The following is a 17,679-nucleotide window of genomic DNA, read 5'->3' as shown; positions in this document are numbered from 1 at the left end:
ATAAATAAATTTAAATTTTTTAAAAATATAAAACATTTTTATCACCACAAAGGGCTTCCTCATGCCCCTTCCCAGTCAATACTCTCTCCGATCCCCATCAAGTAACCACTATTTTTACTTCTATCCCCATAGATTAATTGGGTCTATTCTTGAATTTCTCTTAAGTAGAATCCTACCGTTTGTAGTCTTATGTGTGTGGCTTCTTTTACTCAGCATTACGTCTGTGAGTGAGGTTCCTTCATGCAGGTTGTAGTTGTTCTTTTTTATTGCTACGTAGTATTCCGTTGTAATAGTATACCGCAATTGATTTATCCATTCACCTGCTGAAGGACATTCTGGCTTCTTCCAGTTTCACGGTCATTAATAAAACTGCTATTGATCACTGTTGGCTGTGTCTTTCACTGGACATCAAGCACTGATTTCTCTTGGGAGTGGAAATTCTAGGTCATAGGTTAGGTGTACATTTAGTCTTTGTAAGCACTGCCAAGCAGGTTTCCAAAGTAGCTGTGCCAATTCACACTCCCCACCAACAGCATATAAAGGTTCCAGTTGCTCCACACCCTTGCTGATACTGGTATTACCACTTTTTAAAATTGTAGTCATTCATGATCTGATGTAGGTTTTTAGCAGAGCAACCTGGCTGCACTCTGAGAACCAAGTGGTGGGATTAGGGTTGGGTTGGGCAGAGGAAGCTGAGACACCAGACAGGAGGCTAGTGTGGGTCAAGACCCGCAAATGGTTTGCACTAGATGGTAATAGAGAAATCAGAGAAGTGGATCAATCAGGACGTGTCCTGGAATTGTAGCAGGACAGACTGGTTGATGAGTGAGGGAGGGAGGGATGAGAAGGAGGCATCCGGGCGAGTCCTGCATCCTTGCCTTGAAAACCTGGGTGGGGGGCGCCTGGGTGGCGCAGTCGGTTGGGCGTCCGACTTCAGCCAGGTCACGATCTCGCGGTCCGTGAGTTCGAGCCCCGCGTCGGGCTCTGGGCTGATGGCTCAGAGCCTGGAGCCTGTTTCTGATTCTGTGTCTCCTTCTCTCTCTGCCCTTCCCCCGTTCATGCTCTGTCTCTCTCTGTCCCCCAAAAAATAAATAAACGTTGAAAAAAATATTAAAAAAAAAAAAAGAAAAGAAAACCTGGGTGGATGAGAGGACCGTTTTCTAAGATGCAGGAGACCGGGAATAACAGATGTGGGCCAAGGGAAGGTCAAGGACTCATGGGTAGCTGTCTGAATATGTCATCTGCTGGAGCTTAGGCCATCCTTAGAGCACTAAGGCTCTAGATGCCCCCATCCTAGTATAATTGGCAGACACTGGTTGTGTGAATGGCGCGTGCTGTCTAGGTAGCGGCTGGGGGAATGTGCATGCATGCTGTCTGCAGTGACAGATCTGAGTTAGGGGCCCAGTTCTGCCCCCTCGCTCGCCTGTAACTTGGACCTTATGCTAGGATTCCATCTTCCACCTTATGGTGTTAGAATTTAACAAGATCCCATGTCTAGGGCACCTGGAACATGGAAGAACTCAAACTTCCACTCTTCCAAGTTCCAGACACTATATGGCAAGTCTTAAGAGGCTGGCACTTTTCCCTCATCCACATTTTAAAAGTCTTTCCAGACTTTCCAGACTGAGAACAGCCCTGCTGAGGGGCCCAGCACACTGAGAGGCGCTCCCCTCTCCCCTCTCCCCTCCCTCACCCTCTCCCTCAGAGAAACAGAATGGAGAACAGCAAGCAGCTTGATTCATAGACTTTATCAGCTTTTTCTCCAGCCAGCGGCTTCTGCAGACAACCGAGCCTGTACGGTACACACGGTTCACTCTGGCAAAGCTGGGGAGCAGCGGGGCAGGCATCACGGCTGGGGGCGGGAAGCAGCGAAGACTGGACCAGTGGGCCCCAGTGCTTGAGGAGGGTTGTGGGAGCTTCGAGAGAAGGCTGCTGCGTGGGGTCAGGAGGAGGGCGGCCCAGGGAGAGGAGGGCGCGCGTTAAGCTGCAGGGAGGAAGCAGGGAGCGGGAGGGGGGCCTATGGTCACCGTCCTTGGGGGATGGAGGCGGTGGGACACAGTGCCGGTGTATGTATGGGGAATGAGGGGTCCATAGACATCTTTTGTGGCAGGAACGAGACAGACCACTGTATAAAAGGGACTGTACAACATAACCTATGATACAATGTTTACATATGATACAAGGCTCTTTCCCTCTTTGAGTTTTAAAAAATAAATTTACAATTCCAGAGCTTTTGGTAAAAAATATATACACCCTCAGAGCAGGAGCAGCAGCTGTTTTTGCTGTTGCTGCTGCTGCCTCTTCAGAAGAGAAAGAGGTGGCGCCAGAAAGGAGGGTGAGGCTGTGCCAGGGAACCTCACCCGGTAGCTGCCAGGAGCCCTGCGCCCCTCAGCCCTGGAGGCCCGTGTGGGAGAGGGAGGGGAGACAGAGAGGTATTAAAGGCATCACCACAGTCCAGTGTGGCCTTTACGGTCTCAGCCATCATTCCCTCCCCTCACTTCTGTGCGCTACCTGCCCAGGGACAGGGGTCTGCCCCACCCCAGCTCTGATGGGGAGGACCAAGGGGGAGTCAACACAGGGAGGAGGATAGAGACCATGTTGTTGGTGTCCCACAGAAGAGCCAGAAGGAGGGGGATGACAGCTCCCTTCTTAGCAGTAAGACACCCCAAAAGAAGGAGTGTGGGCAGCAAACACCCCCAACTCCTGATACCACCACGTCCCACCCCGCAATGCAGAGGGAGTGTCCTGTAGGCAGCTTAGGCCTGTGTTTCCCTGAGCATCTCTTACCCTCTCACCAGAGCCCACCCAGAGACCCTGGGGAGGCGTGAGTGGAGGACTCCCAAGGGCTGACAGGTAACCCCTTCCCCCTCGCTGCTGCCCCCTGCCTCACGAGCAGCTTCACCCACAGGCTTGGGCACATGGGGCAGCACAAGGAGCTGAGCAGGGAGTGGTGGGGGTGGGGACAGCACCCCGCACCATCACAGGGCCAAGTAGACCAGGGTAGCACCAAACAGAAGGACCCCTGCTACACACAACACCCTCCCTCAGTTACAGATGCGCTGCTGCTTCTTAAAGGGGACAGGTGCACACACACACGCGCGCGCGCGCACACACACAGACACAAGGGCAATATAATATTCCAGGAGGGGTGCATCCAGGGGTCCCAGCCCTGACCAGGGAGAAGCCGGCCACGGGTGGAGAGGAAGGCTGCCAATCCCTTCCACAGTTCCACTCTGTCTCACAGACAATGTGGGCAGCTTTCCTGTCTGCGTGGGAGGAGGAGGTTGGAAGCTCCATCTCTGGAACAGACCTCGATGAGAGGGGGCAGAGGAAGGAGTGTTCTGCCCCCCATCCCTGCGAGGGCAGTACCCAGCAGAGTGCGGTTTTGGCTTGAAGGAGCAAGGGGGAGAGGACTTCAGCAGGATGAACAGGCTTATGAGCCCAGGGGTAATTCCATCCGACTCTTTCCTGAGGGGCAGGAAGTTGCTCCAAGGGAAAGATGTCAGAGGTGGGTTGGGATAGCGTGCAAAGTGCTTGAGTGCCAGGTGCCCAAGGACCCTGGTGGGGCACTGACCAGAACCTCTGTTCTCACTGACTATTAGCCTCCAGCTTGTAGGAGAGCTCGAAGAGGAGGTTCTGGTTGTCGATGACCTGGAACTGGCGCACATAGGCCTTGGTCTGCAGGTGATGGGGGGATGCCTCCATATCCAGGCCTGGAGGTGTGACAAGAGAGAGGCCTTCAGGCTCCCAGCCTCCCTTCTTGCTCTACATGCCTACCAGCCAGAGAAGAGGGGTGTGGATTGGGACAGGAGGGTCCCTAGAGAGGCCAAAGAGAGGATGGAGAGCTGACAAGTTTAAGGAAATAAAGAATTGAGGATGGTCTCCTCCCGGAATCCTCCCGCTCAGTCAAAGCTCTACCTGTAAAGCTCTTAGAAGCCTGGGTACTCACAAAGGGGCCGGCTCCGGTATTTGCGGATTGTCCTCACCTTTTCAGCCACTGAGTGCTGGGAGATGACAAGAAATGAGCCCTAAAAAGGGTACAGAAAGATGCTCCCCCCCTCTTATGCTCCCCCTGGTCTATTCTCCAACTCTGTTGGTTTGACTCCACTCCCTCCAGGGTCTAATTCTGGAGGGTCTCTGAAGAACCAAAGAAGGGGTGTAATGGGGCCGGTGAGTGGAGGTAGAGTTGCCCCCCCCCCCCCAGCTCCCTGTCAGCTTTGTGGCCTGTGGGCGTGTTGCCACAGCAATGGCAGCAGGGACGGTCAGGAATCTGTCAGGCAAGCTGGGCACCAAGAAGGAAGGCTGCTGTCTTTAGGGGGCTACCAGGATGGGGGTGGGGGGGAAGGATGCCAGCCCCTGCTCCCAGGCCAGGGTAGGCCGTGCCACTCACCAGCTTCTCAATGTTCACCAAACCATCAACAAGAGTCTTACTCCCCTCATGCAGGAAAGTCAGGTCTAGGGGAGGGAAGAGAAACAAATGTGAGGAAGAAGAGAGGAGATCCAAAGGGCCCTTCCCCTCCCCCACGACCCCTCAGTGGGGGGCTCCTCTCCAGTGGGCATTCAGAGCTAAGTGACAGTGGTTGATAGCCGGAACTGAGGCACAGAGACTGTGGCCATAAGAGCATGGGATTGACTCTCACCTTTGAGGATCAGAGGCACAAAGGGAATCACAGGAGGTTTCATCTTGGAGATGACTTCTCGGTAGCTTTTGTGGTTCCTGCAGGGGTCCTGGCATTCCGCAGAAGAGAGGTTAGGGGACACATAGTCCCAGCGTACCTCAAAGATGCCCCCTACTCCTCCCTCATCCCCCTGCCCTAGATCCATCTCTGATCAAAGAGAGGTATGTATGGGTGTCTAGCTGGGGGTGAGATGGGGAGGAGCTTGACTGTCCTCCCCTCACCTCCAAGGCAAACAGGGCAGCAATCCACCCACCCTTCCCCCTCCCAGCATGCCAGGGGAAGGGTCTTGGGCACTAAAAACCTGAAAGGCAAGCTTGAGGAGGAAGGTTTGTGGGAACAGAGGGTCTCTGGGGTGCAAGCCCAGGGGCAGATAAAAGAGCTGAACCCACTCACTGTCAGGTTCTCAAATTTGCGGAACAAATTCTTGAATTTCCCAGGCAGCTTCTGCAGAGAGTTTGAAGGAAGGAGAAGGAATGTCAGACTGGAGCTCCTTGCGTTTCAGGGCAGCTCTGGCTAATCCCCAGGTGTCAGAGGGGGAAAGGGCCCGGCTATCTTGCAAGGGGCTGGCAAGCTGGTCTGGTGGGTAGGGAAATAGAATCAGCCCTTGGTGAGGTCTGGGGAGCTTGAAGCAGCCCGGAGGAATGAATTATTCTGGGGAATTCGAGCCTCTGCGTTGGCATTGCCACGCACAAGGGGCCTCACTGAGCGCTGGCTGGAATCCAGCATCCAAGTCTGCGACCTGGCCTGGGCTGCCTGCCCCCCTCTCCAGCGGGGATTCCGGCTTTTTACTAATTTGCACAAGGACAGGGCGCATTAACCCTAGCGGCGTGCCCCGGGCCTGGATCTGCCAGAAGAGGGCGCCTCCTTCCGCCTGGCACAAAGGCTCCCTAAGGGCCAGCAGCACCGCGGGAGGTAGCACCGGGGTGAGCCCGGCAGGCCAAGATCCCCGAGCCGGGCCAGCCCAGGCGGGAGGAGAGGAGAGAGCAGCCATGCATCACCTCCCAGGTGAGCCGCAGGCGGCTGACAGCGGCGTTGTCCAGCCCCATGACCACGGCGTAGAAGGACAGCAGGTCCTGGTTCTGCTTGCAGCTGCGGGGGTGGGAGGCGAGGTCAGCGCGAGGGGGGGGGGGGGGGAGAGGGGTGGTCTCCGCGCTCCCCCTCCGCCGGCTGGCCGCACTCACATGGCCGCGATCTTGAGGAACTTCTTCAGCAGCTGCGCGCGCTTGCCCGGGGCCTCGCACAGCAACACCTCGGTGGCCACCCAGTGCGTGACCTCGCTGCAGCGCTGCAGCAGCAGCTCCAGGTTGGCCGTCTCCCGGCGGCCGCGCTCCCCGTGGAACACGTAGTCCACGAATTCCAGCTGCACCCACGTCAGCGTGGCGGAGGGGCCGCCGGGGCGTGGGGGGTGTGCGTGGGCGGGAGGCGGATTGGACCCGAGGAGGCAAAGGCAGGAGGGCAGGGGTAGGAGGGGTGGAAATTAGAAGAAGCCGGGACAAGACGGGATGCAACAGAAATGGGGGAAGAGGGGAAGCACCATTAATAATACTCTCCCATCTACTGGGCGCTTATTTGGTGCCAGGTCCTCTAACCATCTGATAGACAGTATTGTCACTGCCTTAATTTCTCTCTTTAGGAGAGAATATTTTAAAGATACCTTATCTGGTTAGACCCACTTTACTAAGGACTCTCACTTTGCTGCTTTTTTCAGATTGGAGACGTAAGGCTTAGAGGGTCTGGGGGTGAATTGCCCGAGGGCACCCCGCCAGCCACCTTCTAATGCAAAGTTCAGCTGCACACATGGCCCGTCTCCAGGACCCCACGTTGGCACATTTCTCCCTCCAGGCCCCCAGCCCAGCACCACCTTCAGTCCCCACCTCGTGCACACATCGAAACAGCTCCCAGTGGAAGGCAGTAAGGTGGTTGGCGACGTCCTCAGGCTCCACTCGGTGGATCTCTGTGTCTCCAGGGGAGACCTGGATCTCCTCGGGGAGGGGCATCTGGTGACAGGCAGGGACACAGGGGCTGGGCTCCACTCTGGGCTTGTGAGTTTCTGCCCCGTAGTCCCTCTGGGCCCTCACTCCCAGCCAATGCCTTGTGACGGAGTTCTTACCAGCGCCTCATAGCTGTCGCGGGTGCAGGCAAACAGGTGACTGTTGATGCCCAGCGTGGTGAAGACACAGTCTTCAGTCGGCTGGAGAAGGACTTTCTCTGCAGGAGAACGAGCTGTTCTGCCTCAGCCCTGGCTATCTGCACCCTCACACACCCCAGCCACTGTCGCCATCCCGTCTAGAAACTCCTAATCCTGCATGGACACATTCTAGACGAATGGGACTGCTGTTATCACCAGTTTGTGCCACATTCATCTGAAATTTTCAAATAATGATTTCCTCGGCATTCATCACCTTCTTTCACCCCCCAACATTCTTCCACAGCTCTTCTGTCATTCTATCATCCCCATGATACTGGAATATTTTTTCCCTTGCCTCAGAGGAAAATAGGATTCTGGCTACATGGCAGGCTCTCTGCCTTCCCACAGGGATTGGAGGCCTACCCTGTGTTTTAGCCTCAAAAACGTAGCCTCCAGGAGGTTAAAGAACCAGATCCCAAGATGAGTAAGAGGCAAGCACCTAGATTAGAATCCAAGTGTCTTGGGCCAGTGCTTTCCAAACTTTAATGTGCATAGGAATCACCTGGGAATCTTGTTAAAATGCTCATTCTGAGTCAGCAGGTCTGGTGGGGTCTGAGGTGCTGCAGTTTTAATAAGCTCCCAGGTGATGCTCATGTGGCTGGCCCCAGGACCACACTTCAAGTAGCCACGGCCTAGAATGTGTCTTTAGCCATGCCCCAGAGCCCTGGGCAAGTGAGTTTCTCCTCTCCTGCCTGCCCCCGCCCCCCCCACCCCCCAGCCCTGCTGTTCCTGAGCCTCACCTCCGGAGGAAGCCACAGCTACCAGGATGAGCGAGTCCTCGCGCCCTGCAGGCTCCTCTGAGTACTGCAATTTCTCTGTCACAGAACCCAGAATGTCCTGCACTGACGCTGAGAGGCGGCTGCGTATGGTCACGTAAGAGTGGTCAGGCATGTAGACCCGGCAGAAGACTGGGCAGAGCCAGAAAGGTGGGTTTTCATTAGAAGGCAGAATGGCAGTGCTGGCATCGTCCCCTCCAGGGCACCTCTGTTCCCCATCCCATCTCACCCCTAACCCTAAATTGGTTGGCTTCTGAAAAAGATGCTGGAAACAGGACAGGTTCTACAACATAAGGAGAATGCCCCAAATCCAGAGACCCCAGAGGGCCCTCTGAGCCACCCTGGAAGCTCTGCCCCTCTTAGTGCCCCCACTCACTCTCATCAGAGCCCCGGAAAGCCACTCGGGTCTGCAGACAAGAGTCTATCCGGCGGAAGTGGCGGAACAGTGGCTTCACCTGCTTGCTGGGCGGCTGGCTTTCCTCTGGGATCCTGACATGGACACAGCTGGGCGTCAGGAAGTCCTGCCAGGCATATGGAGCGCCAGGCAGGCAACATCAAGCAGGGACATCAGAACTGAGTCAAGGATGCACCAGTACCAGGTTCAGAAAGTGATGAAGGAGGTCAGAAGAGAGACAATGAACAGCATGGGACAACAGTCCAAGTGACCCAGATCAAATGCCACCTCTTTCATGAATTCTTCTCTGATCTACCCCACCCACCAGGAAAGGTCACTTTTTGGCTTTAACTGCCGTAGGACACTGGGCTAATATTTGTTTACGTTCGTATCTTATCTCTTCTACAAGACTGAGAGCGTTTGAGGGCTGGGCTTAGTTCTTCCTGAAATTTTTTTTTCACCCCACAGGCCTAGCACACTACTTGGCACATGATAGGTGTAGGTCATCCGCTGTTTGCTGAATTTTGCTGACAAGAACTTCACAGCCTGGGAGGAGACAGATGTGTATACAGCTACTTCTAACACGAGGCAGGAGGTGTTAGGTGATATAACAAAGGTACAAGGAGAGTTCTGTTGGTATGAGGCAGGGAGAACTTTCATCAACAAGATGGCATTTGGGTTGCCTGGGTGGCTCAGTCAGTTAAGCGTCCGACTTCGGCTCAGGTCATGATCTTATGGTTCATGGGTTCGAGCCTGCTTGGGATCCTCTGTCCCCTGTTTTCTCTGCCCCTCCCCTGCTCGTGCTCTGTCTCTCTCTCAAAAATTAAAATAATAAAAACATTTTTAAAAATTAAAAAAAAACAAGAAGATGGCATTTGAGGGACACCTGGGTGGCTCAGTCGGTTAAGCATCTGACTTCAGCTCAGGTCATGATCTCATGGTTCGTGAGTTTGAGCCTTACATCGGGCTCGCTGCTGTCAGCTCAGAGCCCACCTCAGATCCGCTGTCCCCCTCTCTGTCTGCCCCTCCCCCATTCGTGCTGGCGCGTAGGCTTTCTCTCTCTCAAAAAAATGAATAAACATTAAAAAAAAAAAAAAGATGGCATCTGACTTGGGCCTTGAAGGACAACAGAAAGAGAAGTGGGTATGGGGGAGTCCTTCTGGAGTGGACCACATAAATGATGGTAGGAAAATGGGAGAGCCCAGGAGTTCAGGGGTGTATAGGGAGTGTCACGGGGGCTGGGAAATGAGGTGGGAAGCATTGGCAGAAGGCAGAAAGGCAAGGGCGTTCATTGAACACTGGGCAAGGATGTTGCAATTTTGTCTTATAGGCAATTGGGAGCCGAGGATGTTTTTGGAATAGGAGCAGGATGTCATCAAACTGGAAAGAGCTCTCTGGTGTCAGCATAAGAAGGGAGAGGACACAGGGTACCTGGGTGGCTCAGTGGGTTAAGCATCTGACTTCAGTTCAGGTCATGATCTCAAGGTTCATGAGTTCGAGCCCTGCATTGGGCTTTCTGCTGTCAGCACAGAGCCCGCTTTGGATCCTCTGTCCGGCCCTCCACCCCGCCCGCCCCGCCAACCGCCTCTCTCTCTGTTCCTCCCCCGCTCTCACTCTGTCTCTGTCTCTCTCTCAAAATAAATAAATATTTTTAAAAATTAATAAAATTTAAAAGGAAGAAGAAGAAGAAGAAGAAGAAAGGAGAGGACACAAGACCATAAGCTGAAGCCCTGGACAGGAGGCTGTGGCGATACTCCAGGTGAGAGATAATGAGGCCTAAACGGGGGTTGTGGCGGTAGGGATGGGATGGAAAGAAACTGAAGTGGTCCAAGGGATGGATGGACAGACGGACACATGGATGGATGGATGCAGTGGAGTCCTGAAGCGGGCTCACATTGGCTCATGACAGCGGATTGTGAAATTTGGGGGCGATTCTGCCTACTGCCTTTTAAAAAGCCATGAAAAAAAAGTTTTATAAACTTTTAGCCAAATTATTACCACAAAAGGTAGTGGCCTGTTTTACTACATTTTGCTATTGTCTGTGCTTCTGAGGTTATTTACCTCTCTTGTATTTGTGTGGTGAAAATCCTACCTAAGCCCTGCTACTGCTCCTCTGTTCTCTGCCCAGCTTCACATTCGGTGACATCACGTTGGTTGCTTTAAAGCAGCCAGTGAAAGAATTTACACCACGGGAATCAGCAAAAGCTACAAATCAGGGCTTTTTTGACCCTGATGTGCTGGTTGTTAAATAGGTACCAGTACACCACTGGATCAACAAAGAAACGGATGGGACAACAGACAAGGAAGCCACTGGAGGCCGTGCTTTGTGCTACCCTCCAGCAAGAGAAAGGGACTGAAAACTAAAACCGCATTGGAGTCAAAAGGCCAGAGGCAGTCCCTGTGATAGAGGAACAAGGGGACTTCTGTCCTGTCCCCTCCCCCCAACCCATTCCCCTCACTTTAGCTCCACTGTTTCCACAAGCTGGTGCAGCCTCAGTGTGTCCTCTCGAAGGTCCTGGTAAAGGGACTCATCCTTCATAATCAGCAGGTACAGATCCTGGGGAGCAGAGGAGAGAGAAGGTGAAGGCAGGGGTCTCATCCCAAGCATCACTATCGGCAAGGGCTGGCGCAGGGTCTCCATGCCTTGGAGCACAGAGGGACCGTATAAACTTAAGGCCCACAGGCATCTTCCTCCAGGTACCCAGCTTGAGGAGTATGGCTCCTTCAAAGGGGTCCCCTTCCAGAGCTAATAGCCTGCTCACCCGCCTTCTCTTCCCAGGCCCACCTTGATGATGCGGCCGGCCCCCTCTTCCTCCTGCAGCAGCCCCTGATAGGTGTCCAGGAAATGAAGGAGCATGGCTAGACAGGCTTGCTTCCGACCCAGCCCCTCGGGGCCCTCCATGCCTCCTGCCCAAACAAAGCTGACCCCTTAGTTAAGAAAAAGCCCCAAGCAGGGAGACCTGAAGAAACTGGGAAGGGAGATGAGAGGCAGTGGTTGCTTAAGCCCTCCCAAATGCTCTCTAGGCTTGGGGCCAAGAAGAAAGGAGATCCAGGTGTCCCTGGAGCCAAGACCCCCTCATGCCTCAGCCCAGGTATTTTTCTCACAGTAGGTGTGGATGGCTTCCACTTGACCACATCCATCTGACCACATCCTGCCTGTTTGAATTTCACTTGAGGATACCCTACCCGGACCCACCCAACCTCTGACTGGCCCATAACCTGGAGCTGGTAAAGGCCAATGATCCTTACCACAAACCTGACCATACCTCAGTGTAAGGCCCGGTGTTTCTAAGAGAGCCTATGGTATTCTACACAGTGGCCTGACATTTACAATTAGATCCTAAAATAACTCAGCAAGAGGCCCTATGCTTACATGAGACCCTATGAATAGCTCAGCCAGTGGCTTGTCTCTAGCAGACCTTACTAAAGCATAGCTGTGACCTGATGTTTACATCGGACCCTATAATAACTCACTGGGCAACCAGATGTTTAGAGCAGCAATCCAGTGGGGGAGAGAGGCACTCTTAATAGAATAATAACAACTTACACTTGCACAGGACTCTGCAGTCTCCAAAGCACTCCCACATCTACTATCAGATTGATCTCCACAGCAGCCCCATAGGTAGGCAGGGCAGGTGCTATTTACCCCCTTTTACAGAAGAGGAAACTGAGGCTTTAGGAGGTTGAGTGGTCTGCCCAAGGTCACGCAGCTGCTGAGTAAAACCCCTGGAATCGAAACCCAGGTGTATTTTCTAGGGAAGAGTGGAGGCCCTGACATCACACATTGGGTAGGGGGAGTGGCTTCCTCCCGACCTCCCCTTTTGCAGGCTCCATAAAAGGATATTACTGGTGTAGCTCCTGCAGAAATTTCTCCGTGGGGAGGAAGAGAGAATGGGTGAGGACGATGTCATCCAGCAGGATATCTGTAGAGATCAATTGGCACCACTGATGTCAGGCGGGCACTTGTAGGGCCCGACTGGACACTCACTACCCTCCCCCCACCGCCGCCTCCTAGAGTGAGTTCTCCTTAGCCAGGCTGGAGCCCTGGCCACCTGCCCCGTCATGCTCTGCACAAGCGCGCACGCACACGTGTGAAGGTTCTGGGCAGCCGCTGCGGGGGTGGGGTTGGCAGCTGCCAAGGCAGCTGGAGGGAAGGAGGGGGCGCCCTTTGGTCACGCCCACTTCTCTTCAATGGATGTGGGAAGCTGGTCAGATAATATAGCAAACTTGAGATCTGCCCGAAAAAAAGAGGTAGACCACAGAAGTGTCTCTAGACAAAAAGAACTTCCAAACAGAGGTTAGAGTCAGTGGTGTGTGTGTGTGTGTGTGTGTATGTGTGTGTGTGTTCATCCCTCCTGCCCTCCCTACTCTCTACCTAACAACTTTGAGTTCCAACTAGGCAGGTGAGAACCAGCCCCATTAAAAGGGAGAGGGAGTGACTGCCATCTCTTTGATCCCAAAAGCCTTTAAGAAGAAACCCTGTGTCCCCCAGATGCCCAGAGACGGAAGGGTTAATGATGGAAGGGTGGAGGGGAGTGGCTCTCACCACCCTTTTCCCCTCCACACCCCCATCTGGGCCTGGCTCAGCCAGTCAGCCAGGTACAAGGTCGCCCTGACTTGCAGCCAGCCCTGGGGTGGGGCAGGGCAGCCTGGCACACACAGACAAGCAGGGCGCAGGGAGGGAGCCAGGTGTCCTCACCAGGACAGGTTAGGGCCAGGTCCCCAGACACTGCCCCCAGACAAAACCAAGGCTTCTGAGTCCCTTGGCTCCCCATGCCCTGGCCTCTGATTCAAGCCATGAAGGTAGAGGAGGAGAACCAACACAAGATCCTCTATTTTAACTACTGCATTTCACAAATGAGAAACTGAGGCCCAGAGTTGGGAGGGACTTGCCTGGAGCTGGAATAGGAACCCAAACTCCTGAGTCTTTGTTCTTTTCTCGATCTGCCTGAGGCAACCAGAGTGTCGGGGTAAAGCACGGTGGGGCTGCTTCGATGTTTGTGAGCCTTTGGCTGATTTGGGAATAACTTCTGTAAGTCCCCCTCACCTCCCACACACCCTGGGAAAAAGCCAAGATGGCTTGAGAACATTGGTTATATTGGAGAATATCAGAGTGGTAGGTTAAACTAATTCTCATTTACTAACTGGTTCCCCAAACCAGTTACTCTGGGGATCTAGCTTGCCAGCCCAGATAATAGGATGACAAGCAACTCAAGAGTCCTTTCCCAGGGGAGACCAGGCACAGTGTGTGGCACCAGGCCCCTTGTGGAAGGGGAAAGACAGTTTCTCCCTTTTCCTCTTTGCCCAGCTACCTTGCTATGCTCTTAAAGTGAGGCTGAGAGCCCCAGCCCCGACCTCTGGCCCCAGGGATGGTGACAAGGAATAGGGATGCCCAGCATCGTTCCTATCTATCTCACAGGAGAGCTCAGCCAGAGCAAAGGAAGAGGAACATGGGGCAGAGTGGGGGAGATGCTGCTATGGGGGCTACAGTTTGGCGTCTGTCTCTTCCAAGCCAGGCTCTGGTCCAATGCACAGCCTCCCCAGGGAATGTGTCATAGAGACACAGGGTGTGTGGTGTAGGCGGGAAGTTATGGTTAGGAGAGCTGTGTGTGTCTGATATTTTTCTAATTAAATCCAAAAGGTGTCAGCTCCCCAGGGCAACGACAGCTGAGCCAAGGAGAGGGCCCAGGTCTTGAAAAAAATCTAGGGGGTGGGGGATGGAGTCCCATTCCACACGCCTAGGTCCAGGCTCCCTACAGAGGTCTGAGAGCAAAGTATGAAACCCCCACCTTGAGGCCCTCAACCAGGGCTCCCCACCCTCAGACCTTGCTGGGCTTAGTGAAATACTGAGAGGCAGACCTAAAGACCCACCAACCTTTTACCTCCACCACCAACCGGCAATTTGGGGTCTCGGTTTCCTCAAAGTTCCCTTAGTAGGGGTGCTGGTGGGGAGTGGTGAAATAGTATCATCGTTTAGGGAATAAGCTTCTCAGGGTGTGGCTATTATTTTTTAAAGAGGCCGTATGCTGAGGCCTACCTTGGGAAGGGCAGGAGTTGGTGGAGCTCAGAATCCCCTCCATGCTGCAGGGTCCTGCTGTCTGTCTGCCCAGCCACCTCTCCCCCAGCAAACACCTTCTGAGTCAGCCCCCAACTAGAATGCCTCCTTCCCCATCAAGCTGCTAAGGACAATGCATCCCTTTGCCGGCCGAAAGGCAGCTTGGGCCTTGCGCCTGTCTGGCATTGCCCGACTGAGTGGGCCAGCCCTGTGCTCTGGGGTTTCTAGACAGAAGCAGGGACTCCGGGAACATCTCTCAGGTCTCGGGCAGCACCTCTTGGAGTGAGGGGTGTGAAGCACGGTATGCTCTGGGCAGCTTCCATCTTAGGGTGTCAGGCCTTAATTTGGGGCCACAGAAGGAGGTAGTCAACCTCCGGGACCCATTAGAGTCTGTGGGTAGAATGTCCAGGGGAAAGGAAGGGTGGCTTGAGGTTCGGAGAAAGAGTTCGCCTTCTTCTCCAGCCAGTGGGTGAGGCTGCTACAGGGAGGAAGGTGGCACAGCCACTTCCCTTCTGCAGAAGGGTCTGTTCCTCCCCTAGGCCGCTGCCCCACTTCAGCTGACCACTCGGCCCCACATCGAGGCTCCCGCCATGGCGCCACCCCCACTCTCCAAGGGCAAGGAAGAAGAACCGGGTAACAACCCCCAACTCCGGGATGGAGGAGCCTTACCTGAGGCGGCGCTGTCCCTGGTGGCCCCTCCAGCGAGCCGCTCCAGAACCCGGTTCAGAAGATGCTCCGGCCGCTCGGGGGCGCCCAGGGGGGCCCAGGGCGGGGAAGTCAGGGGCTCGCCGGGGGACAGCTCGTCAGAGGAGTACGAGGAAGGCGAGCGCAGGGGTCCCCCTCCCCCGAGTGGCCCGGGCCCTGGCACCTCCTCAAGCTGCAGCCAACAGGGCCCCCCGCTGCCGAGCTCCTCTGCGACCCCCGCCGGCTCTCCCCCTTCCTCTTCAGGGGGCGGCTCCAGCCCCGGCTCGGCGGGGGGCTCCCGGAGGAAAGCGGGGAGCAGCAGGCGAGACACGCTCTGACGCCGCTGCAGCGGCCGCAGTCCCCCGGCTGGACCGCCGCCCCCACCAGGTCCCCCGCCCCCGCCAGGCCCACCGCAGCTCCCCGGACCCCCGCCGGGACCTCCCGCCACCGTTCGCCCCGCCAGCTGCGACGTCTGCTTCTTCAAAAATTTCTCCAGTGGCTTCATGCCCCCCCCCGCCCCTCTCCTTGGGGCCGCCGGAGGACCCAGGTGTCCCAGGCGCGGGCGGGGGGGGGGGGGGGGGCGGGGACACGATGCTCAGAGCCGGAGGGGCAGAGCGGAGGGCCGTGCCAGGCGCCGGACTGGGGGCCAGAGGAGCCCGAGGCTCGCTGGCCGGGGTCCAGTGGCCAGTGGCCCGGGGAGGTGCCAGAGGGAAGGAGTGTCCGCTGTTAGTGGCCCCCCATGCCGGTTGCAGCTGGCACGCGGCCCAGAGGGTGGATAGGCTGCGGGGCCAGTGCCCGGGGCTCTGCGCTCCTGGGCCGGGCTGCGGCGGCAGAGACAGCGGGCGGAGCGCAAAGCTGAGAGAGGACGCGGCGGCGGCGGCGGCGGCTGCGCTCCTGGCCAGGGGGGAAGGTGGCAGAACTGAGACCGCGCCCCCTCTTCCAGTCTCCGCCCAGTCCCCGCCCCTGCCCCTCCTGGCCCGCCCCCTGGCCCGCGCGAGGCTTGAACTTGGGCGCTGGGGCTGGCCGCGAGGGAAATAGTGAAGGGCTGAATGGGATTGGCTTCAGAGCAGATGCAGAAATTAAGGGCAAAGGTGATGGAGTGATTTAGCAATGGAGAGAGATTCCTGGCTTGGGGGCTTACAGGGGCTCTTAGTTTCATTTCAAAGAAGTAGGGCAGGCCTGTGGCCTGCAGACTTGGGACTTATACTCAGGTGAGACCTACAAAGATTGATGGTTGGGTGTCCATCACCCTCAACCCCGACACTATGCTCTGTTGCTGTATTTGTGATTTTTATCTTCCTTCTATAAGAAGGGCTGGGAAGGCCTGAAGTGGATTGGCATTGGCACTGGGGGCGGTGCCCATCTGCCCTTTCTGGTAGGGCACAATAGGTGGTGAAGGCCTGGCTTGTGAGAGGCAGGTGCTGGCAGGCAGGTAGGAGCCAGGCAAGGAGCAGCAGCAGGTTGTGGCAGGTCTAGTTGGGGTGAGGAAAAGAGACAGGAGGCAGAGGGGAGGAGACAAGGAGCACAAGGGCACCTGAACCCAGCCAGCAGCAGGAGAAAGCAGGACTGTGGAGATGAGTGACAAGCTCCAGAACTGCCAGCCAATATCACTTAGTGTAGAGCCCCTCCAGTGTGGACATAGCCATGGAGTAGGGCAAGTGGTGCCAATTTGCACTCTAAATGATCTTTATTCCTGATGCCTGTGCCTGGAGCATTCTGTCCCTAAAGATACACTGCCCCAGAAGGAGGTGGGTATAGAGAAACACTCAGTGTAAACACATCAAGGTTAAAGTAACAAGGTGGGGGAGTGGCACCAGGTTCCAGAGAGATTGAAGCTCCTTGGACAATGCCCCACCCCTGTTTACCGTGCAGGGACCAGGCAGGGACAGGAATGCTAAAGGCTGGGAGTGGTGGTTGAACTGCAGGGTGTGTACTCCACACGTGTCACCGTGTGTGCATATCTGGTCCTATGTGTGCTAGAGCATGTGTTTACAGAATTAAAGCTTTGCACACCCATCTGTTTGTGGATTTCAAAAGGGAACAGTAAAAGGGAAAGAGCAGTTTTGGCTAAAAAGCTGGAATAGAGATCCGAGTATCAGCTTGCTGGGCTCCCTTTATTGGATACCCCACTATCCCTGGGGTTAAGAGGAGAAACTGGCTGGAGTGGCTAAGAGCTCCCCAGGCATTTTGTGAACCAAATAAGAAGAGGAGAGGGCTCCACTCCGAGCACATGCCACAGTTACCAGATTAAGCTGGTTGCCTTGGTAACCTCCTCTCTGGGCAGGATTTGGGATTGTCAGTTAGGAAGGGGAAAGATTTGGGGAGTGTGGAGGGTGTGGGGGCTGGAAATAAAGGAGGCAGAGACACTTCTGGAAACTGAAAGCTTGGGGAGTAGGACCCCAGCACCCCTGCAACTACTCAAGGATATCAGGCAGAGACTGAGTTCAAGGACTTGAATGAGGAAGGAAAGCCAGCATGGAGTGAGTCATGGCCCTCCTAGAAGAGTGGTTCTCACCCCAAGTGCACATTGGAATCCAGGGGAACTCAACAATACTGATGCCCAGGCCACAGTCCGAATCAATTACATCTTTGAGGTGAGGCTGAGGTTTATGGTATTTTTTAAAAGATCCCCAAGTGATGCTCACTTTGGCAGCACATATAGCAAACCTGGGATGATACAGAGATTAGCATGGTCCCTGTACAAGGATGCCATGTAGAAGATCCCCATGTGATTCAAACAGCCATGGTTGAGAATCACTGCCCTAGAGGGACAGCCCAAGCGGGCTGTCGATGCTAGGAGACAACTTCAGGATTCTAAGACCTTACCCATAAGGTAGCAAGCCTGTGTGTAGACCGCGCAGGGGAGAGAGGGCTGGCATGGAAGAAATAGAGGGGAAGAGAGT

The 17,679-nt window shown here is 55.0% G+C and overlaps 1 protein-coding gene, 1 long non-coding RNA gene and 1 pseudogene across 2 annotated transcripts; 2 read left to right on the top strand and 1 right to left on the bottom strand.

Annotated features, from left to right (window-relative positions):
- Positions 1-1,733: 1,733 nt before the first annotated feature.
- RAPGEFL1 (Rap guanine nucleotide exchange factor like 1) lies at positions 1,734-15,672 on the bottom strand. Its single transcript, XM_043584350.1, has 15 exons — positions 14,762-15,672; positions 11,882-11,960; positions 10,823-10,958; positions 10,497-10,594; positions 8,020-8,132; positions 7,608-7,775; positions 6,790-6,887; positions 6,554-6,676; positions 5,861-6,039; positions 5,678-5,768; positions 5,073-5,123; positions 4,641-4,728; positions 4,391-4,455; positions 3,950-4,004; positions 1,734-3,713 (listed from the first exon to the last, which is right to left on the bottom strand). Exons 1-15 carry the CDS (start codon positions 15,279-15,281, stop codon positions 3,589-3,591), a joined length of 1,989 nt encoding a protein of 662 aa, XP_043440285.1. The 5' UTR covers positions 15,282-15,672; the 3' UTR covers positions 1,734-3,588.
- Positions 5,063-7,077, top strand: LOC122485500. Its single transcript, XR_006297882.1, has 2 exons — positions 5,063-5,684; positions 6,388-7,077. It is a non-coding gene; the product is annotated as an uncharacterized LOC122485500 (long non-coding RNA).
- Positions 15,673-17,413: 1,741 nt separating the features above from the next.
- On the top strand, positions 17,414-17,510 carry LOC122486204 (annotated as a pseudogene).
- The last annotated feature ends 169 nt before the right edge of the window (positions 17,511-17,679 follow it).

Source organism: Prionailurus bengalensis, chromosome E1, assembly GCF_016509475.1.
Source record: "Prionailurus bengalensis isolate Pbe53 chromosome E1, Fcat_Pben_1.1_paternal_pri, whole genome shotgun sequence".
Classification (NCBI taxonomy): domain Eukaryota; kingdom Metazoa; phylum Chordata; class Mammalia; order Carnivora; family Felidae; genus Prionailurus; species Prionailurus bengalensis.
The sequence above is the reverse complement of the archived record's forward strand: the minus strand, read 5'-3'. Positions and strand labels throughout refer to the sequence as shown.

Excerpts from the sequence above, each read along its gene's own strand:
- RAPGEFL1 (XM_043584350.1), bottom strand. The coding sequence starts at position 15,281 with ATGAAGCCACTGGAGAAATTTTTGAAGAAGCAGACGTCGCAGCTGGCG. Across the intron at positions 7,776-8,019 it reads TTTCCGGGGCTCTGATGAGA|TCTTCTGCCGGGTCTACATG; the intron begins GTGAGTGGGGGC and ends GGCTCTGCCCAG. Across the intron at positions 4,456-4,640 it reads TGTGCCTCTGATCCTCAAAG|ACCTGACTTTCCTGCATGAG; the intron begins GTGAGAGTCAAT and ends TCCCTCCCCTAG.